This window comes from Schistosoma haematobium, chromosome 6 (assembly GCF_000699445.3).
Source record: "Schistosoma haematobium chromosome 6, whole genome shotgun sequence".
In the NCBI taxonomy this organism is placed as follows: domain Eukaryota; kingdom Metazoa; phylum Platyhelminthes; class Trematoda; order Strigeidida; family Schistosomatidae; genus Schistosoma; species Schistosoma haematobium.
This window is the reverse complement of record NC_067201.1, coordinates 20,206,801-20,231,032: the sequence shown is the minus strand read 5'-3', so window position 1 is coordinate 20,231,032 and position 24,232 is coordinate 20,206,801. Positions and strand designations below refer to the sequence as shown.

At 34.6% G+C, this 24,232-nt stretch overlaps 1 protein-coding gene across 2 annotated transcripts in view; it reads right to left on the bottom strand.

Moving 5' to 3' along the window:
- The window catches only part of ATP9A_1 (ATP synthase subunit 9), a 52,455-nt gene that overhangs the window by 3,353 nt on the left and 24,870 nt on the right, over nucleotides 1-24,232 (bottom strand). For both annotated transcript variants that reach the window (XM_051217081.1, XM_051217082.1), the window contains 9 exons: nucleotides 18,312-18,709; nucleotides 15,806-16,247; nucleotides 13,991-14,123; nucleotides 13,614-13,872; nucleotides 12,608-12,730; nucleotides 10,388-10,618; nucleotides 8,830-9,172; nucleotides 5,342-5,596; nucleotides 4,170-4,373 (listed from right to left, as the gene is read on the bottom strand). In XM_051217081.1, the coding sequence (XP_051065719.1) occupies nucleotides 12,673-12,730; nucleotides 13,614-13,872; nucleotides 13,991-14,123; nucleotides 15,806-16,247; nucleotides 18,312-18,709 (1,290 nt within the window). In that variant the 3' untranslated portion in view covers nucleotides 4,170-4,373; nucleotides 5,342-5,596; nucleotides 8,830-9,172; nucleotides 10,388-10,618; nucleotides 12,608-12,672. The remainder of the gene's footprint in view (nucleotides 1-4,169; nucleotides 4,374-5,341; nucleotides 5,597-8,829; nucleotides 9,173-10,387; nucleotides 10,619-12,607; nucleotides 12,731-13,613; nucleotides 13,873-13,990; nucleotides 14,124-15,805; nucleotides 16,248-18,311; nucleotides 18,710-24,232) is intronic.

Sequence of the window (24,232 nt, the reverse complement as noted above, 5' to 3'; positions counted from 1 at the left end):
TGATTGATGATTGATGATTGATGATTGATGATTGATGATTGATGATTGATGATTGATGATTGATGATTGATGATTGATGATTGATGATTGATGATTGACGATTGATGATTGATGATTGATGATTGATGATTGATGATTGATGATTGATGATTGATGATTGATGATTGATGATTGATGATTGATGATTGATGATTGATGATTGATGATTGATGATTGATGATTGATGATTGATGATTGATGATTGATGATTGATGATTGATGATTGATGATTGATGATTGATGATTGATGATTGATGATTGATGATTGATGATTGATGATTGATGATTGATGATTGATGATTGATGATTGATGATTGATGATTGATGATTGATGATTGATGATTGATGATTGATGATTGATGATTGATGATTGATGATTGATGATTGATGATTGATGATTGATGATTGATGATTGATGATTGATGATTGATGATTGATGATTGATGATTGATGATTGATGATTGATGATTGATGATTGATGATTGATGATTGATGATTGATGATTGATGATTGATGATTGATGATTGATGATTGATGATTGATGATTGATGATTGATGATTGATGATTGATGATTGATGATTGATGATTGATGATTGATGATTGATGATTGATGATTGATGATTGATGATTGATGATTGATGATTGATGATTGATGATTGATGATTGATGATTGATGATTGATGATTGATGATTGATGATTGATGATGATGATGATGATGATGATGATGATGATGATGATGATGATGATGATGATGATGATGATGATGATGATGATGATGATGATGATGATGATGATGATGATGATGATGATGATGATGATGATGATGATGATGATGATGATGATGATGATGATGATGATGATGATGATGATGATGATGATGATGATGATGATGATGATGATGATGATGATGATGATGATGATGATGATGATGATGATGATGATGATGATGATGATGATGATGATGATGATGATGATGATGATGATGATGATGATGATGATGATGATGATGATGATGATGATGATGATGATGATGATGATGATGATGATGATGATGATGATGATGATGATGATGATGATGATGATGATGATGATGATGATGATGATGATGATGATGATGATGATGATGATGATGATGATGATGATGATGATGATGATGATGATGATGATGATGATGATGATGATGATGATGATGATGATGATGATGATGATGATGATGATGATGATGATGATGATGATGATGATGATGATGATGATGATGATGATGATGATGATGATGATGATGATGATGATGATGATGATGATGATGATGATGATGATGATGATGATGATGATGATGATGATGATGATGATGATGATGATGATGATGATGATGATGATGATGATGATGATGATGATGATGATGATGATGATGATGATGATGATGATGATGATGATGATGATGATGATGATGATGATGATGATGATGATGATGATGATGATGATGATGATGATGATGATGATGATGATGATGATGATGATGATGATGATGATGATGATGATGATGATGATGATGATGATGATGATGATGATGATGATGATGATGATGATGATGATGATGATGATGATGATGATGATGATGATGATGATGATGATGATGATGATGATGATGATGATGATGATGATGATGATGATGATGATGATGATGATGATGATGATGATGATGATGATGATGATGATGATGATGATGATGATGATGATGATGATGAGGAGGAGGAGGAGGAGGAGGAGGAGGAGGAGGAGGAGGATTTCAATCTGAACTAATCGATAATGGAATAGAAAAGAATGTTATGTTGTATTCAACCGCTGCTCTTTGGAATTTTTAATTCAATGCAGTCTTACTCTAATATGGTATCCATTTGAAATAAACGTTCACTTATAACACAATAAACAAATAGTTTAAATTACTAATTAATTGAAGGTTATTTGTATGAGAGCTAACGTGATACTATTTGACTGCTTAGAATCAAATTAGTCATACAGATGGATTGAAAGTTAAGTGTTTTAAACGCTATCTTATTACTACAAACAATCATCTTGTCATCGAGCATATAATTCCGTTAGAATGAATACATACTTCAAAGTAACTCAGTGATTCGATCTGTGACTGTGGTACTGAAGGACAATATCGACTTCGAATCAATATTACTGAAATACTGTGTTGATGGTTTTCATTACAGGAAAACAAAATAAAAGTTTGTATGGTGGTTGTCATTTTAAATTAGTTATACGAAGAACTCGTATGGACTGAAATTCAGATGTATGATCGAAAGTCGCTTGCTCGACATAGTAGATCACTTACTCCACTACATCTGTATTACCCTGTGTCACAGTCCTGTCTAACAACATCGATTGTATAAACTAACCTTAAAAAGGTATAAGAAGTGTAGAGACTGTGTTTACAAGAGATCACTCATTAATAAAGTTGTTTGACTTGCAAACACTACGTAAGAGGTTCGAACTCAGCAACCGGATAGCATGACTAGCTCTCAAATTTAGACTGTATCTTAAAGTAAATCACATGAATTAGAATCTTGTATGAGTTGAGGGAACACAAATTTTAACCAGAGAGTTACAAAATGTAAATACGAATCCTCCACGAAGATTTGAACAATCATTTATTAGTGCATTACTTATACTACTGCTATGGTTTAGTATAAGAAATTGTGTTTAGAGTAAGCAAGGGTAATTTTATTTGTGTAATAAACCCATCAAGTCAATGGTTTTTAGTTATTTATGTATACATGTCTACTGAAATTCACGGAATACATGGATAAGAACTGAAAACTTTGCTGAGTACAACAAACGAGTTATTTTGTAGGATTAAATATAAAAATCTGATTATGAGTCAAATGAATTAAACTTGAAAAAGTAGTGGGACTAAAGTATAGGACAACCTTTAAGTAATTTCCAAAGACGCTATTGGATAAATCTCAACCATTTACCTGATTTGAAATAGGATTAAGTATAAGTGTAGTAGATTCAAAATTAGTAATTAGAGTTAGAAATCAAGTTTAAATGTTTCATAACAAAATGACATCAACTATAATGCAAGAACATTGTGTAGTCTCGATTGTTAAACCCACAAATGCCCTGGTACGGCTGAGAGTGGGGAGAGTCAACTCTCCCTCTCCAAATGCTCACACATGGCCACGTGCATACAATCACTTCCAAGAAAGTCCTACTCACTCCCTTATCGCACCACGGGTGTTGTTTACGAAATTGAGAAGACGAAAAGCGAATGTCCGAAGCTTTAACCGGGTTGGTGGACACAGAGGATTCACCTAGGTGAGTTGCAAAACCTTCATTCCACGATCCTGAAGGAACAAATGGCGTATGAACCAATTATTGGTTACCGGTTACCACGTGACTACATCTCCTTACGTTGCTCCACTGCCTTGTGGACTAGATCTTTATGTCGAAGGCTCCGGTTCTGGCTCCATCTGTTTGAATTTGAGCCCCCAGATAGTATCACAGCCCGAATATGTATTCGGTGTCTCCTTATGCCAATATTTATGTGTTGAAATAGAAATAAATAAACAAATAATTGTGTAGCTACCATATGGATAGATGAATTTTGTGTACAAATTCAATAGGTACAAACTTGGAATTTGATTGATTTGTCCTGATAGTTTTAGTTAACAACAAGATAGTATAGTATATTCTAAAGTTTAAAAGTGTCTTATATATAATGTAACATAATTAGTTGACATTATACATATTAGACTAATGAAGTATTTATTCATTTACACAATTACATATTCAAAATATCATAACAGTAATAAATTAGGAAGAAAAATACACTGGAGACAAATACATTGATTCTTATTTAAACATTCCATTTGATATGTTTTTTGTGATCCCCTTATCTGATTCCAATTGGATCCTGTTATGAATGACTGTTGTCGAAATATATATCCTGACTATTCTAGTATAGAATTACCGACTTAAATCAAGTTAGTGAATAACGGGATCAAATAAATCCAATAAGAAGCCAGATCAACTCCATCTTTTCATTGTTCTATCGAAATATATCTGATTAATACATACATAATTTTAAAAAAAACGGGGAAAACGAAAGTATACACTTACCAAAATATGCTTTCATGACAATCAAAGCCATTATATAAATTGCTAAACTGATAACTTCCGCTAAAATCATTAGAAGATGCCATGTACGTATGGTAATAGCTACCATAAGTAATTCTGTTAATAATAAAGCTGTAAATGTGATAGCTACTACATGAATGAATTCATCTTCGAAAAGTAACAATGCACCATACATGATAACACTACCTAAATAAATGAAACAATGAGAATAATTCAGTATGTGGTTATAAAGATTGTTGAGTTTCATTGGAATTATGAACCCGATCTAAGTTAGACCACTATTGAAAACCTGGAAGCGCTGGATGATTATTTCGTCCTTGTATAGGACTCCACAAGAGTGAACATTTACAGTTCAGAACCCAGAACTTTCGATCTTTCAGTAGAGATATTTAACAAAGAAATTGTGAATGAGATAATTCAATGATGATTTATGAATGGTTATATCATATGAATCAAGGACTTTTTAATCGGAGTGAAAGGAACCATATCATTTAAATCTTACAACAAAATTTACGCGTAAAATAAGGATTCGCACCTCCAGTTGGGTCAACAAATATGTGTGCCGGGCTCTATGTTCATGATGTCCATTTGTCTATCATCTAAGTTAAAACATACACTTTAAAGGATTCCTAAGTTACGCTTTTTTTTCTACTTGCACTGTCTAGATATGATAGGAAGAATATTAAAATTAAAAGTATGATGTTGTTGTCAGAAGAACCTTTATATTCCTCAACATAATACATCTCAGATCAGAATGAGGTGAAAGTTTCACAAATAGTCAAACCGCTAAAAACAGGAAACGAAGTAGTGTTAAAATCAATATTGACAACTCTACAGTATAAACTTTCAGAAAAAGTAATGTGACGTTTTCAAAAACCATCCACTTCAGATAGTGTATAAATAATCAAGTTGAAAGATGTTCAAATCAATAAGTATACTCAACAATTGAGAACACAGAAAAATTCTTTTCCCTAAACGTTTAACAGCCTGCAAAACAAATCATTACTATGAGCACTGACATATTCTCATAAGGAGCATACTATGCTCAAATAAACCAACCTATTCAATTTACTATGAATCATAATAAACTTTACACATCATGATGAATAAACAAGGTGCTGTCAATGTATTCGAATATATATATATATACTAACCTTGATAAACACTAATCAACTGCCAGATGAAATATGTTTTAAAAGTTAATTCACGACCTTTCTGTAAAGTTTTATATAATTCAGGGTAAGTTAGAGCAATACGATCCGGTACATCCTTATCAAGCACCAATGAAAATACAGGGAACATAGTGAACACTGTGGCATAACCAACATATAGAAAACTTGGGAATAACGGTATTGCAACAAAATAGAAAACGGCTGAAAATATCGCTTGCATGACTGTGATAATGGAACCTAAAATGAAAAGGAACAATGTTGTAGATGAAACTAGTAAGCTTCAAGATAAAATGAAAATGCTATTCGTTGACAAAATGTAACCATGTCCGAAACACGGTCGTCATTAGGGATGACAGGATTGTAGTTAAGCTCTACAGTAAACTGATGAGAGTTGAACATGTGGATTGTTAGATTATAATTCACTGCTGCACATCGCCATCGTAGTGAGATCTGAATGAACCTAGGTTCAGTCCTATGTGAATAATTACGAATAAGCACACACTGTCAGGCAATTCCGAAGTTAAGATCGACACTTCATCAAAATAAGACCGACATACTTATGTCCAGCGCTACCTGATTTTATTTATTCTTCAAATGACGTGGTTCTACAACTTAATATTAAATAACTCATATTACTTAGTCCAATTAAGTAGCACAAGAGATAATTATGAATTTAAATGGTTGAAATCATGAGTCAGTTGAAGCTAGACCACCATGGAAAACCTGAAAGCACTGGATTTAGCAAGTCTGTTTCACGATAAGAGGTGAACCAACTAAATGAGTATTTTTTTTAATGACCCAAACAGACCATTGTTAATTGAGTATAAGCAGTTAGAAAAAAACTACTTGATGACTGTAGGTAATATGAGCTAAAAGATAGAAAACCGTGATAATCAAATCATGATGCACCAAATAAATCCTAAGATCTGAATTTATCACAAGTTTGAGTATGAAATGGGTAAACTTAATCCTTGAGGCTATAAACAACACAACTAGAAAGGAAATAAAGCTATTGATTTTGGAAATGACTTTTTGCGCAACTCCCTAAAACTACGGGTGTGGTTATCAATCCAATACCAATTGTTTTCATATCTGGATTAATAAAACGTAACTCGTAACACAATCAGTGTGTAGTTAAATAAAGACTTAAGGGGGAAACTCTCTAATGAGCTCGCTTGTCTTGGTTAATATTAATCATCTAGGTATTACTGAAGATGAAATATTCAATATTAAACTATTTAATTTTACTCATTTATTTATCTGAACACATAAACAGTGGTACAAGGGGGCTAGTAATATTGATCATTGATTTGTGTGAGGGCTTTGATACTGCCTAGGTGCCCAAACCGAAACACATGGTTTTCTTAGGGGGCCACACTCGGAGTCTTCGATCTAAAAGTCTGATCCACAAGGCAGTGGAACAACGTAGGGAGATCCATTCCTATGGTAGCCAGTGACGAATAATTATTTCATACACCATTTGTTCCCTCAGGATCCTGGAGCCCTAGAACACTGAACCGGCACCCAACGGTGTTAATGTCTGACTTCCACCAATCCACGATATTGCTCCACCGTCCACCATTGTCTTCATTGAGTAACTGCCTCACAAGAGATACGGTTGTGTGCCACTGGTCACAGCTTTTCACTAAAACTCCAGGAAATCTATCTTCAGGCCAGTTACTACGGAACACATATTAATAATCAGTATAGGGTTGTAAAGATTGTTGAGTTTAGATTGATAGTATGAATGGATTAATGTTAGACCACTGAAAATCTGGAATCACTGGACGGAGTGAGGGATCGTGGGAGCTCACTACTGAATAGTCCCATACTAGGACGAAACGGCCTTCCAGTGCTACCAAGTTTTCAAAGATGGTCTAACATTGATCCATTCATGATATCAATCCAAACTCAACAATCTTGGCAACCCTATACTGATTATTTAAGTTAGACAAACATTGAAAATCTAATTATTACCAATGATTAACAACCCTAAAATCAATGATGTTACTACAGGAACACAATAATAAACATAACCAGAAACATTGTTTGTTTTTAATCTATAATGTGTATTAAATATATTTTTATTAGATTACATTCATGAAAGAAAAACAAAACATACACTACCAAACAAATCGATCGTATTTTATTTCTTAAAGCCAAAATGTACTAGAAATATAATTTAGAAAGAGATCTAAATTGTTGTTGTAAGTTAATACAGGAAGAAGAAAAAGAAGAAGAAGAAGAAGAAGACGAAGAAATAAGATGAATGTTGTAGTTGAAAATACTCAATAAAAAAACTGTAAAGCACAATGAATTAGTTATTAAACAGTTTAAAAGGAAAAAAACAGTATTAATTAATTAGAATTCATCGTTATGAAGAATTTGGAACATATATATTGTTATCTAAATTGGTTCTCATTGCTTATAGTTTGTTAACTTTGTTATGTACTCCAAGTTCATTGAAGTTTGATAGAGTTTTGTTCTCTGAACTGGATGGTTTGGTTGTGGAGCGTTTCATCGTTCTTCTGAACAACATCATCAGCACAAACTTCAGGTAGAAGGGAAGTGTTCGAACTTCTCTACATGTGGTTCACATCTTGTCCTGTAGACCTCAATGTTGATTATTTGTTGTTGACCATTGGCAGGTTTAAGGTCAACATCCAGTTCAGAGAAAAAAAACTTGATCAAAATCATCCACCTGAGCTACAAATCTTCTCCACCATTTCAAGTTCATTGAATATTACCATAAAAACAGAGTTATTCACTTTCAAATTTGACTTTTGTAAAGAATATAAAGCGCTCTTGAAAGTCCTGTCTTCTCAATGATTAACGTGTGAATTATTAACATTGAAATATTGTTGTCTGACAAATGTCCGGTCTATTCGACTTTCTATTTGTCGAGTAGTTATATTAAAAACATTCTCGAACGTTCATAACTAGAATTTACAATAGATTAATCTGAAACCCTAATGTTTTAATCGTTCCTGTTAAGATGTTAACAAGATATAAAATCATAATAATCATTAACTACTCCCACTACATCATCATTAAATAGACAAAAGCAAAGGTAAAAGTGACACAGAAGTCCCTTGGTTTTAATTCGCCAAGTATATTCAATTGTTAATTTTATAAGTATAACAACAGACAGGCTATAATGCAAACTAAAACAACTCAAAATAACACTCAGTTACTTTGAGCATACAAAAGCCACCTTTCAGTTGAACTATTCTAAGGATTATTCTACCTCAATAATACCAATATAAACAATATTCAATGAATCGGTAATAGAAGCCCATTGTCTGAGTGCATCCTGTTCAGGTTATTCTATTACAAGAAAACTTCAGTAACTTACTCAATCACAGACAACGTTAATTCACAAACATACAAACACATTATTATTCAAACATTCTCTTCAGCTTGTTACTATTACATGTATAAGTACATACATATAGGTATAGAATACTTACCTCGATGAATAACAAACAAGGCCAATGCAGCAGTATTTTTATAACAATTTCTTCCATGAACAAGTAACAATTGTGTAACATGTTTAAATTGTGCTAAACTAAAATCAGATGCTAGACTAGCCTGTCGACCTTCTTTACCTAAAAGACCAAGACCCAGATCAGATGCTTGAATCATGCCAACATCATTGCCTCCATCACCGATAGCTGCTACTCTTGCTTTTGTATGATATCTTAATAAAGTGACAATTTGTGTTTTCTGTGTCGGTGAACAACGGCATACAACTACAGCCGGTGATTGTCTTGCCAATTCAACAAATTCATGTTCATAAAATCTTAAGCATGTCTTATACACAGAAAAAAACACAAAAAAAAAACATGATAACTATGGTCAATATCAGTGAATTTATATAATACACATGTGTGTAAATCAAATAGACATATATATCACTAAGAGAAAATACAGTGTATATAAGAGTTATTATTATATTATTAGACAAAAATGGTCACTATGCCTTTCCGACAGTTACAAATAAAGCAGGGTTAAATTCATGTTATCACAACAACAAAAATGCAATAACTAAAACCCACCGATTATCTAACATTGTTTGCATTAAGTTTAAAAAATTGTGAAATATTCAAGTCTATTGCTTGTATCGTTTTATACAATATTCATAGTAAATCATCATTACTGGAAACTAACTACAAAACCTGAAGAAGTATGTATATTCCTTATAAGTGCCCAACTTGTAAGGGTTGAGAAAAATGTTGATAAACTTCAGACAGAAAGTGATTTACTTTGAAAATAAAGACATACCAACCAACCCCCCATTAGTAAAAGAGACATGTTTTATTACTTATTGATTTATTTATTTGAACACATAAACAATGCACCACACAGTAACAATGAGGCCAGTTAGTAGTTATCATTGTTGTGTGTGAGGGCTGTGATATTGACCGAGTGCCCAAACCGAAGCAGCCATTACAGATTTCAAATATCGAATTTCGAATAATAAACTACAGGTTGGAAATTGATTTCGTGTAATTCAATTTGAACAATACAACAATACAACAAATGACTATCATCAGACGCATAACACTAGATGAGGTGTACCATGGTATTCACGTAATCAGTTCAGTTGCTATTATGTAATTTTTGTAGACAAAATGAATACATTAACAAGCATAAAATGACTACTACACGACAAGCAATATTTTATTCACATTTTCCAGCTATTATAAGTATGCCATTAGAGAAACGATATATAACTGGGACAACATATAAAATTGTCGTGAGATATGTAATGTGGGTAGCTAGTGGTTAGTCAGAACAAGGATGTCACAATGAATAGCTATCTAGAACTAAGACTGAGGTACTTGTGTTCCAGATGTTACCACGTATGTTTATTACTGCTTTGGTTAACTAAAAAACTATGCAATCATGAGGGATAATATACTGATTGTACAAACAAACAATGTGCTCAGTTTATAACAATCACAATAATTTGTGAAAACAATAAATAATATATACGTGAGATAGTGAGAAAACAAATTTACTTACTTCCATTGATGTTCCAGTTATCAATAAGGCATGATCACAACGTTTACGAAAAGCGTTCAATTCTAAATGAGCTTCCATTCGACCACTAACTGATTTGAATATATACATAGGTGTATCACGACTGACTAAACGAGAAGATTTAGCGATACATGCAGCTGTTTCAAGTTTATCCCCAGTCAACATCCAAACACGTATACCAGCATTTCTTAATGCTTCTAATGCAGGACGAACCTAAATATTTTTTAGAAAGAAAAACAAAATATACAATCGAATAGAATGGAGACACTACAAAAGTATATTGTGGATGTTATTATCAGTCAGGTGTGATGTAGAAACTGGCACATATCTGCATTGGTTCAAGTTTCCATATCACATTAGTACACCGAGATAAATGATTATCAAGGCAAATACCTGAGTAGAAAAAGTACTAGCAATATAAAGTCAAGTGCTACTTGGCACGAAAGTTTACGAAACATATACAGAAAAGCTTCTTAACAGAATAATCAGAAATAATAACTAAGTTAATCGACTATTCATATACTTAGGCATTATTTGTAACACAACTCTATTGCTTAACTACTAACTTTCCAACACAGGATCTGGGTTTTGAGGCCTGTCTCACTACATTTTGAGTTTGAAATATTAGGTAATACTGTTGTGAAGGAGAACACAGCTGAGGACAACCGGCTGTATTTAGCACAAAAATTACAGACAATCTCAATAAAATCTGAATACCATAAAGTCAATCGTCAATTTGCAAAATATCAATGCATCATATCAAACTGGACTGTTTTCCGTTGCAATCACCAATCCCATTCCATTGTTCACGCGTTTTCTTACAAATTCCATTGTGTTCTCGCTCTTCCTTTCTTGATCTTCCCCTCATCTTCTGCTGCCAGACATTACGTTTAAATTCGCGTGATATACTACTTATAACAATATAAGTAGCACGCACCACAATACTAGTTCAGCAATAATCACGGGGAGAGAGAGTAGAATATGCAGTGGACAGTGTTAATTCAGTCAGATACTTGCATGGACCCTAATGCAGATAAGATTTGTACATCACAAACAACATAGATGAATGCAGCGCAAATACTTATGAGAAGTTGATTATCTAAAAGCAACCCTTGAAGTTACAATGAAATCAATCCCTACATTTCAAAAGAACTCTGTGATCTATAACAATTCAACCCAGATTATACTTCCATCTAAACATTTATATCTTGAGTTCAAACGTAGAGCAACCGATTAGGTGAGATAAATTTTGCTTCGGATCGAATCGAGGCGAAAGATAAAAATATTACTAGGACGAAATCGCAAGGAATAAAAATGTATATCGTCGTCTAGTACTAAGAAGGCGAATTTCTAAACAACTAATACAAAGTTCCATTTGAAAGTCCTATACATTGTACAAGAGTGAGCTAAGTTTCCTAGGCACAGTTCATTCACCAGCTACCCAGACGCGCGATGTTGGAGAGTGTAGGAGAAGATTGGAAGAAAGCTAGGGGTGATCGAACCAAAACATTGCATACGTCCATGAAAACACTGACTGTAGGTAGGTACAGACTATCTAGTTGTGATCCGCATGATTATCGCAACCAATAGTTAAAGACTTTAAATGGAATGGCTAAAAATCTATCGCAATAGTCCAGATGCATCCATCCTAAGTTTCTAAATTTCTCGTAAAATTTCCTTTATTATCTGATTAGTTCATATTTTCTCCTCAAATTGTTTTTTAGATGCCTAGTCTTTTTTATTACCACTGGGAATTTATTATTATTATTATTATTATTATTATTATTATTATTATTATTATTATTATTATTACTAGTACTAGTACTACTACTACTGGATTTTCCCTGACGATTTCATCTCTGTGCCAATAGAGGGTATGGGAACTTGAACTGACGTACACATATACCAGGTTCTGCTTTGTGTATAACTGACTAACCATATATCTATTCTACTACCATAAAGAACAACATCTGAATAGAAAACAACCTTGTGCACCCATATAACCTTATTATTATGTTTAACTACTGATGTTGATCTAAAAGTTGTAAATAAAACCCGTGTAGTTTTAACTCCATAGTAATAAAACTTGAAATCAACACGTCCGGAGTTCACGCTCACTACACTATAGTTTGAAGAATTTTAATATGTATTATATATACAATGAAATATTTGACATGAACAGTTTACTTCCTATCAACTTACTCCATCTTGAAGTTTATCTTCTACTCCTGTTAAACAGAGAACTTCTAAATTTGTTTCTAAAGTTGCTACAACTGACTGCATTTTTCGACACGATCAGTTAAAGACATTTTAGCGCTATGGTATCTACATGTGAAAAAAAAGAAAACAAGCAATTCAGAAATAAAGTAAAATACAGGGAATGTAAACTGATATTAAGCAAAACATGGTAATGGAAATTCTTGCATGAACTGATTCATAGTACACACATTTAGATTGTGTACAACAGTGGTCTTGATTGCTGTTATAAGTATGAGGGCGGTTATCACATCACTGTTGCCCACACCGTGGAAAGGTTGTTCTGGAGGTACATGAAAAGGAAATTGGATTAGAGGTGGTCTTAGTGACCTGAAAGCGTGACCGCAGTGCCCAAGGGACAACTGCCTGAGGCCGGTCACACACGACCATTTTGTGGGTAATTTCCGTGTCAGCTCCGTACATGTCGAGACCTTACCGCCGAAGACGGATATCTGTGGGATAAGGCGAGGTGTGCATTTTTAGGGTCGACCTTTTCTAACCCCACCCCTCCTTGTGGGAAGGCAGCATCGCTGTCATGCTGGAAGCACCTTACTGCCGTCACACCTCTGTACAGTCAACAGTACGACCTCGACTTCGGACCTTAGGTTTGTTGCTTTTAGTCTTACCGCTCTTTAACCGACCTGTCTGGCATGGTAAGGTTAGTCTACCTAGGGAAATTGGAAAACCCTAATTATAGACTACCAGTATATCTTAAGATCTTAATATGGTGGTTGCCAGCTGCCAAATACTAAAATGAGCTACTTACAACACTTGCTATCGCACTATTAGTAAACATAAATCGGTAGTGGTTGAATTTACAAGAGCAATAGCAGTACAGATAGATATTATAGTATATATTACCGCATGAAACAAGCACATGAAAATATGTAATTTTAAATATATGTGAAATATAAAATGAAAAACAATGAACACTAGAAATATATATGTGTACCGTTGTGCGAAATCTGAGTATTGTTCTTCAGTTAAAGTACGCGAAGCGACAACCAATGTTCGTAATCCTTCTCTAGCCAAATTACCAGCTTCATCTTCTAACCAATCCACATAGGATACAAGACTACTCATAACAGTATCTGCACCTTTAACATAAAATATTATTCTTTTGGATGAATAATCACGTACAATAATACCCATTCGTTTAGATTCCGATGAAAATGGAAATAAATTCAAGATTTCATACTCAACAAAAGAGTCTGAAGAAAAGAAAACGTAAAACATTTAGGACAATATATTGATAATTAGGTTTAGTAGGTTAATTAAATTATCAATTAGTATGAATATGTCATAAATGTAATAGAAGAGAGAACATACCATTAGGTAGACGTAATCGCATTCTGTGCAAGTCACGAAACACAAGTGTTACACCAACAGTTGCAGTCCATGAAACAAGAGCTACTTCATCAGGTGAACTAGCTTGATAACCAATGGGATCAGATAATTCTACCTAGAAAATTATGAATACACCCAATATATGTGTTGTTTATAAAGGGCCAGATAAAAACAATACGCAGTTCTATCTTGGCACATGTTATTGATAGAGGTCATACTGTAGATAAATCGAAATCATTACGAGTGACCTATCGTATAGCTCCATCATTTCCCAACGGAGTTCGTTCCCACCTCCTACATATAGCTGAAGCCATAGGAATTCGTACATATAACTCCAATTTATGCGTACAGAAGAGATTCGTAACCCCCCTACCCCTTCCATGACCAGTTCTAACTTAACTAACGATTTTTTAAATTTTTATTACTATTATTAATTTATTTTATTCTATTTTTGTTATCATTAACCTTGTTTTGACATCTAGTATTTGTTTGTAATTTTCCGCCTCTTTCCGTTTGTATTCTTCACTATCTAATTAGTTACACACTTCTCATTACATAATGATTTTAATGTTTTGTGATGACTATTCCAAGTCTATTTACCCACGTTTGACCTTCTATTTCCAACGTTTAGCTATTGATAAGACTTTTGTCATCATATTTTATTATTTTAAACAGTTGGGATCATGAGTCAATTGAAGCTAGACCGTTTCGTCCTGTTGTGGGACTCCTCAGCAGTGCATATTCACGACCCCGCCTAGCGGGATCCGAACCCAGGGCCTGTCAGTCTCGCACCAGGCGCCTAACTAACTAGACCACCGAGCGGGCATCCAACGGTGTTAATGTCTAATTCCAACCAATTCACGAAGTTGCGCCACCGTACATCATTGTCTCCAGTGAGTTTCAACACAACATACATAGCTTATAGCCTATTACTACATAAAGATTTAATTTTCGGGTTGATAAATATACGTTCAATTGATTGTTCTCAATTAATTACAACACGTTGAGATGTAAAATTACTTGAATTTGTATGACATTCACATACATATTTGGCTTTATAATTCCAAGAATTCTATCGTCGTTACAGACAAAAACATCATTATGCTCTACTTTAATACAAAACCAGTTTAAATGTGTTTACCTGAACAAAAAACTTTCAACAACATCCTAAAGAGTTATAAATCACCGAATCTACAACATGTAAGAAGTTAGGTATAACAACAGAATTAAAAATGGATGCTTTGTTTCAAGCAGTTTCAATGCCTTCACTGAAATTGCAATCCAACACCTGTCACTTTGATTGACAGAGGAGTATTCACTTAAAAATATCAATCTCTTGATTAACGGATACTAATCAAAATTAGAGTGTACATTTTAAAGTTGACTTCCTTCTGGATTAAACTTACTAACCCCGAAGTATAAGGAATGTTTATGGACTAGAAGATCATATTCTACCTTTTGAAGCAATAAGCATGCAGTTTGAGGCTGACTGAGACTCATGTATATCTAACTGAACGAACAGATAGTACAGCGAGATTGATGATTTCACCATAAAATAAAAACAAGATATGACTGCAAGTAATGAATGGAGTCAATATTGTCAAAGTCGGATCACTTTAGGTCTTAAAAACGTCCAAGCCGTATTAAAATGTGCAACTAATCTAGTCTGTTCCAAGGATCACTCTTCAAATTTCGTGGGGAGAAAAAGAGATCGGTAATTAACAGCACAGTATTTCGGTTCGATCGATAAAATAAAAATGAACGGTTCTGAATTCTATTTAATCGTACATTACTTACCATAGCCATAGCTTCTTTACTCTCTCCACCTGGTACATCAATTGATCCAGCATTTGAATAAGTTTCTGTCATCGGTGTAACATTATGACATATAGCTAAGGCTAATACTGCATCAGCCATACGTTCATTGGTTGTACGACGAATTTGACGAGTTAATTGATCTGATAAATTACCGATTGTGGAACCAGCAGTAAAATGATTACGCAATCCTTGGACAACCTCTTCCATGGAATCTGATGCAAAAGCTACACTGCCTAAATGTAGCTTTTTAAAAACCATTTCATTTTGTGTAAGTGTACCAGTTTTATCTGACATTAAATAACAAATACGACCCAATTCTTCAGGTATATTAGTATTACGAACAAGGCAGTTTGGCAGGGATTTGTCGCGCATTATCATAAAAGAGTATACGATTTTTGCCAAATCCATATTAACACGCAATCTGGAAGAATTAAAGATTTCATAATAACAATAATAATAATAATGAACGATGGATTCTTTACAGTAAAATAAAACCTCACAAATAAAAATTATACCACCAATGAGTTGTTCTGGAACGTAAACACTTTGACAAACACCTAGTATGGAATCACCTAAGAACCATTTTCAATTAAATTTGGGATACACCATCAGTATTAAATGTTGATCCCTACAATGTTCGAATCCACAAACTTTCAGACCTAATGAATAGTAACAGTCAGTAGAATTAACCTAAGCTAGAATATATATATATATAAATTCACCGCATTGCACGAACAAGTGGTTATCAGGACTCAGTAGCTAAGTGAATAACGCGATGGCGTTTGAAGTAGAAAGTACTGGGTTCGAGTCCAGGAGTGAACATTAACTCCGGGATAAAGGTACATCCTGATGACGAGTCCCAAGTAGGACGAAACAAGCTCCTGGATACTACTGCTAGCCACCGAACATATTTATGTAACGTCAGCCGGTTGAAGTTAAATGTTTTCAAACATTCAAAGAAAAAGACCCGCTCGTGAAAAAAAGTCCAAAAGAATCGAAATGGTTTCACAGTCGATGTGAGTACGCGATATTTAGAAAAAACAACCTTGACAAATCTAAACTGTCTGGCATTATCAAGCATCACTTCCTTTTACATTACCTTTGATTTCGTTGACCGTCATCGCGCACGAATATATCGTGGACAATCAAGTTTTCTTCGCTTATTACTGTATTAGGGTGATATTGAGATGACTTACCGAGGATCTATGAATATAGTGAGAGCTTCAGAATCTCACTAGACTTCCTTAACAAATAAAGTGACATTGTCGTGCTACCCCCTGACTCGTGAACAACCTATGTCACATTTAACTGGTTGGCCATTAGTTCTTCTGTTGTCTCCAAAGGATTGCTCACATATGGTAGTAACACCATGTAAGTGATTCTGATGTCTGGCAATCTATACTTAAGCAGTATCGATAAGCTGACTAGTCTCATCGCCTCGAAACACAATCTACGAAGAATTACACATGTTTCACGAACATCCACTTGCGTACGCCTTAACTTCATGAAAAAAGGGGAGAAGTTATCATAGAATGAAGGATGGTTGTCGGACTAGGACCCGCTGATTCGTTCCTTATTAATGTCCAACTGCAGTCAAAAATATTACACAACTAAGTAGCGTGAGACTTTACCTGATATGGCTCAGAACAGAAGCGAGTAACGATCTCATTGTATATTTCTACTGCATTTATCTTAAAAATAGGATGCATCCTACAACTGAATGGGATCTAATTTGTTTTATGGTTTAATTAGACTGTTCTCTTGAATTAACACCATTTTTCACTCCTATATTTATCGATCTTCGCCTCTTCTCTATTTCTTCACAATGTTATCACTCTACCTTTATGTTCCGAGACTGTATTGATGTACAAATTTATCAAACTTTCTATGTCATGAATAAAATTCTATTTATTATTTATTTAAACACATAAACATAGGTACAAGAAGGCACCAGATAGATATGAGCCACATAAATCATTCGGTTTGTGTGAGGGCTGGGTGCCCAAACCGAAACAGGTGTTGTTCTTAGAGGCCACACCCAAAGCCTTCGACCTATAGATCTAGTCCATAAGGCAGTGGAGCAACGTCAGGAGATGCAGTCCCACTGTAACCGGTGACCAACAGCTGGTTCTTACACCATTTGGTCCCTCAAGATCCTGGAGCCTAACTCTCCTAGGTAGATACTCCATGTCCACCAACCCGGTTAAAGCGCCGGATATTCGCTTCTCGACTTCTGAATTTCGTAAACAACACCCGTGCCACGAGAAGGCGGTGAGAAGGACTTCCCTGACAGTGGTTGTATGCATGTGGCCATGTGAGAGCATTTAGAGAGGGAGAGTTGACTCTCTCCACTCTCGGCCGTACAAAGGCATTCGGGGTAATTATGGAATTCTATAAAATGTATTTTAAAATTAAGAAAACTTGTGCACAAAAAAATAATTCATGCAAGTACAAAATGTTTATCTAAAAGAAAGAAAACACTTACGCCAGAGGAATAATGTAAGAGAATAAAACAACAAAACGCCACCAATACTTATACCAAGATCCACTGAAACCTTTCAGTGCAACCATGATAAGAGCTAGAAGTACTAGGATACAGAATAAGAGTTTTGTGATATTGTTAATCTCTTGATCGATTTTCCCACGTTTTGTGCGTACTCTACTTGAATTCATTACTGCACGTGTTTCTGATCCTGTGTATATGACCAAGCCAATAGCACTTCCAGTAGCCAGTACAGTGTTGGACCAGAGTGTGTGATCAATATTTAATGAAACTTCTGATGCTTCAGAATCTGTTGGTGAAGTAGGATTGACATCTGTACGAACGAACGTTCCTTCGAAATTATGTATACTCTGTCTCGGCGCTTCAGCATAAACTTGAGCCTGAATAGTACACAAGAAATAGAAAAATATGAATACAGGACATTGAATATTGGGCAGTAGTACATGAAGTAAGACTTTCCCCTTATCTATATAATTTGAAAAACAGATTAGTGGAAATTCAAGAAATCAACTCCATAAACAAAGACAAGCTTAACATGTCATTATCTTCTTAAATAAGATAGTTGGTGACAGTTAAATTCTGTCATACACCATCTATCTAAGAATTAAAATTCTACTAGAATGTTAAACGACTTAAAATAGTTTCTATCCCATTATACATAAATAACAAGCTAAAATATTTCTCTATAGTTCCCTTCACTTCAAATTTATCAAATTCTTGATGTTGATTAGGAATTTCTTGAAAACCGGTAACATTCTATTATCGACTAGTTAATATGAATGGTTGTTTTTCATGTAATTAGATTGATGTGACTTTAGAAACAAAAAATAAAATAAAATGAGAATTCGGTAAAGAGTTAGTAATAAATGTATTGTTTGTTATGTCCCAATGAGTAGAAAAATTGTATTTCTGACGTTTCGTGACTAAATGTAAGCCACTTCTTCAGAGAAACACAATTCTTCTACTCATTGGTACATAACAAAAAAAGTGATGTTCGAGGCTCAGTTGCTATAACCAATCGAATAAATTTTCCTATGGAGGGACCTAGTGGGTGGTCTTGAAGTGTAGTAAAAAAATAGATATAAGTATTGCCTACTTATTACTTAACCTCTTCTATGAGAACAAGCCATTAAGTGACTATAAAAAAGTTATTCATTCCACAGTGAAGGGTCAGATTTTTGTGAAATGATCGTGCATAAATACAAATGTCAGTCATGTTTCTAATATAACGATGACGTCAAAAGTAAACAATTACACACGAGTCTATAGAAGCAACGAACTTATAAACAGTTTAAATTGGAGTCAACCATGGCAACTTTTGGCTAACAACTGATAGCCAATCTTAAATCAAGACTCTTTCAAATAAAGCGATAATACATCTAATTAAGAGCTGTGCCAGTTAAAACGTCAAGCGAAGTTGATAGTTTTGTAATCCAGGATCATGAAACAATACATAATAATGAATGAAAATCGTACATATATTTTATTTTCAAGTACCCAACTCATTATTTATCCCACGCAATCTCATGATTAACTAAACTCAACACTCAACAGCATTTCTTCTGGAACTATTACTGTAAAATGTGATTGATAGACGAACCCACCAATAATAAGGGAAACGCCCACCACCACATCAACTCCTTTTGACCTTGTACGACTGTATCTCTTTATTAACCAATCACAGTTTAATGTTCATTGTAAAACAATATTGGGAATAATATTGTCCGACCGGCCATTTTTTTTAAAAAAAAAAATTTTCCAACCCCAAATTACAATATTTTTCATCCCGTGTTTCGTCCAATGAAATGGCTAGTTTCAAAAATTAGATTTAATTGGTTAGTTATGTCTTGAAAATTGTTATAAATTATCAGTACTTGTCGACGAAGCACAATCTCAATCGTCATTATGGAGCAGAGTAACGTGCCGAGTACGAGCGCTGGTGTTTCTCACGTAACGGAAATGGAGGAAGTCTTTTTGACTACCTTGTTTCTGGTTGCGTTTCCATCGGTTGAAGCGTTAAAGACCACTATCACAAATTTTGAAAGATCGACTTACAGTCATTATGTAGTGAGAGATTCGCATATTGGCAGAGATCAAAAATCCTACATTAAATTTGTGTGTTGGCGAAATGGGCGTATAAGATCTAGCGGTTCGTCACAACGTATTAGACGGAGGAGGTAATTTGGTAAATTGTTTTATAATTTTTTTTAATGAAGGGCTTCTATGAACACCCAATGTCCAGCATTTATGTTTTGTAAGATTATAGACGGCTATTGGACTGTTGTACGTGGGAATGTACATCACAATCACGAGTGCAATTCCCTGAGGTACCAGGGTAATTCATGGATGCGCAGGTTAACGGATGGGGAGTTTGAAACTGTGAGACCGCTGCTGATTTCCGGTACCGCTGCATTCCACATCAGGAATTTTGCTTACCAATCTTATGGGAAATGTCTGACCGCTCAAGATGTCTGCAATATGCGGTACAAAGTGTTCTCACACGCGAACCTTCCTGGTACGGAATTTGCCAATTTATAATGTACACTATAGGTGATTACGGGAAATTGAAAGCTCACATAACATCCTTGGGTGGGCTTTGCGAATACGAATTGGACGATGAGAACTGTCTATCGTATTTCTTCTTCATGACTGCTGAGCAAGTGAATTTGGCTGGTCACTTTTGTGACGTAATTGGTTTTGACGGGACGTACAAAACTAATAACGAGAACGTCCATTTATATCAAGTCGTTGCCATGGATATGAATTTTAAGGCAATACCCATGTGCATTGCCTTTTTAAGTCGCGAAACGTCGGTCTTGATTTCTCGATTCCTCTTCTTTTTCCAACGGTGTACCAACAGTCGACAACTGGTAGGCATTGTGACCGATGATTCACCTGCAATTGCTGCTGCTATTACGCAGGTGTATCCGGATGCACACCATATTCTGTGTCGCGTACACCTTGTTCGGAATGTGATAAAGAGGGTAAGTGTTTCGTTCATTAACATTAACCCAGTAACCGTTATTGTAGAGGGTGCGATCAGAAATTGTACAACTGTTCTTTCGCCTCATGTTCACTCGAACGGTTGAAAGGTAAATCAAAATCTACATAACATGATTTTGTAGTTTTAACAACGTACTTTCGTTAATCGAAATGTCGGACGGAACATTTGGCAGATACGTCAGAGACCACCTTCTACCACGGAAACACAAATGGTCCACTGCTTTTCGACCGCCATCCACTCTCTTTGAACTGAATAATACGAACTTCGTCGAGACCAGCCACCGAGTCTTGAAGATGTATCACCTTAATCGAAAAACACCGGTTCTCAGATCCATTTTCAATGTGCTGCTTCGTACTGGATATTGGATGGAAGCAAGATTACATAAATATTCAATGGATTGTCGGGGAAAGCCGGTATTGGTGAGGAGCCGGAAGTACGTCGACTTCAGGAACGACTGACACCAGTTGCCTGTCAACTACTGAAGCGACACCTTCGCATTCCTATAACGCAGTCTGCATTGACGGAAGATTTATTCACCGCTATGGACGCCACGGGGACGTACTACGTACACGTCGACACTAGCCGGTGCTCGTGTCCATTCTTCATTGAAAACGGATTACCATGCCGTCACATATTGGCTTACTGCATACACAGTAACACCGAAGTGAACGTACAGTCAATTTGTGACAGGTGGTTACACTATGATGGTTATCTGACTCATATTGCAGTTGAAAATTATTTCCCAATGCAACTGAGTCAGCCAAGCATGAAGAATGCGGTGATAGCGTTAATCAGGCGAATGTCGGAGTGCCAGTTTATACAACGAGGAACTGTTGATTTGGATGAAACGCTCAGTAACGATGAGGAGGAAGTAATTTCTATTAACTCGGAAGAGTTAACTGAACGGGACATCGAAAATGAAGAAGAGCATGACGAGAATCGACTCTGCGACATCTGTAATCTTGCGCAGCCTCCGTGTGAAACCGGTGATGCGGTTGGTTGGGTTTTCTGTAGATGTGAAGCAATGTTTCATACCTTCTGTGCCTACGACCCATCGCCGAACGTACGAGCAGTGCACTGTCCTATCTGTGGCGCCATTACAAACTAATAGTGATGACGTTCGACCGCGAGAACGAGTAAAGGCCCTTTTCAGGGCCACCCACAATTTGATTTCCATTATTTTTTATCTACTACTTTTCCGCCGCAAAGGTCAAGTGATTAAGCACTTATTAATGTCTCATGAATTTAGATATCCCTTAGAGATTAATAGTGGAAAAGCGATTATCGTTCATGTATTCGTAAACTTGTTTCTAACGTTTATTAGATATAATGGTTAAGAAAACGTAGACAAGATTTTGTCATCTAATGAAGACTAATCTAGTAATTTTATATTGAAAATAATGTGATTAGCGTTCATGTTTTAGTAACACATTTGTAAACTATCTAATAAAAGTACATTTTGAGTACATTTTAATAGGAATATTTTAAATGAGTGAAAATCGTAATTTTGTCGTTAGGTCAATAAACTTATGATGACATTTATTAGTGAATGTAATAAGATAATTACAAAGATGAATGTGATTAAAGCTCATAGAGAAGTAAACGAAATTGAGAAAATTAACTTATTTAGGAATAAAATAATGACATTTGAAAACAAGTTGAAACCATCATCATTGAAATGATGATGGTGATAAAAGGTCATACAGTAAGTGTAAAAAGAAATAAGAATATTATCCGTTTCATAGATACACAAAACAAGAACTTCATATTCTTGTTTTATATTAAAATTTCCTGAAACCAGAACTATGCGTACGTAAGAAGTACGTCTGATCGTAAACTAAGCCTCCATAGTTATTCATAACTACTGATTATATCACCGTATTCATTTGCACACCTCATCAACTATTTATGACTGGTACAATCTCGTTGTACCAGTTAAATATTCCCTTAAAATATTCAAAAATCAAAAATAATTTAGGAAACAATCGTTTTCCTTAACTTCATCATCACACTATACAGTTATTAGTCCATAATTTTATTATTTTATAAAGTCCAAAAATAAGGCATGACATTTATGAATTTGACAATGTAATGTGTTAACAATGGTTAACGTTTACATCTGTAACGATATATATATTTACAAATTAAAAAGGTCATTCACTAAAGGTCGGGATGATTTGCAGTAAAGTGTTCAGTCACAATAAGTGACTAAGCATTATAGGAAAATTGAAAATGCAAAAAATTTTGTGTCAATGAAATACATAGTACAAGAATTGAATCTTGTCAATTGACATAATAATAATAATAATAATAATAATAATAATAATAATAATAATAATAAGGAAAATAAATAATACTAATAGCATTGTAAATGTTCATTGATACAGTTGACCTTACTCATATTTATACGTTTAAAGTCGATAAATATTTGTTGAGTCAGTCAGACGACGTAGGCTTGTTCATTTACACTTCATGAAACTGATATTTCAAATGCTTGTCAAAAATGGTTACATTCATAATGTCTAGATAATTCAGGTTTCATATTACGGCGGTTAACAATATTCACACATGACTGATTAAACAAACTAGTTTTTATTACGACCAAAAAATTAATTTTAAAATACAGAACTACAAATAATTTACAAGTGAACACAATAAGCCGTTTCAATGGACTTTTACAATTTAACCACATTTAAATCTAACGTTGTCTAATTCTCATTATGAATGAACATTTACAAAATAATCCTTTACTAAATATTAAGTGTCTTTTTCGGAAAATTTATTACTACTTTCATATACTGTCAAAGTCAGTTCATTAAATGATCGTCTACGGTTGGTTCACCTGAATTATACATATTGCAACCAGTAATTTATCATGATGATTTATTGATATGTTGAT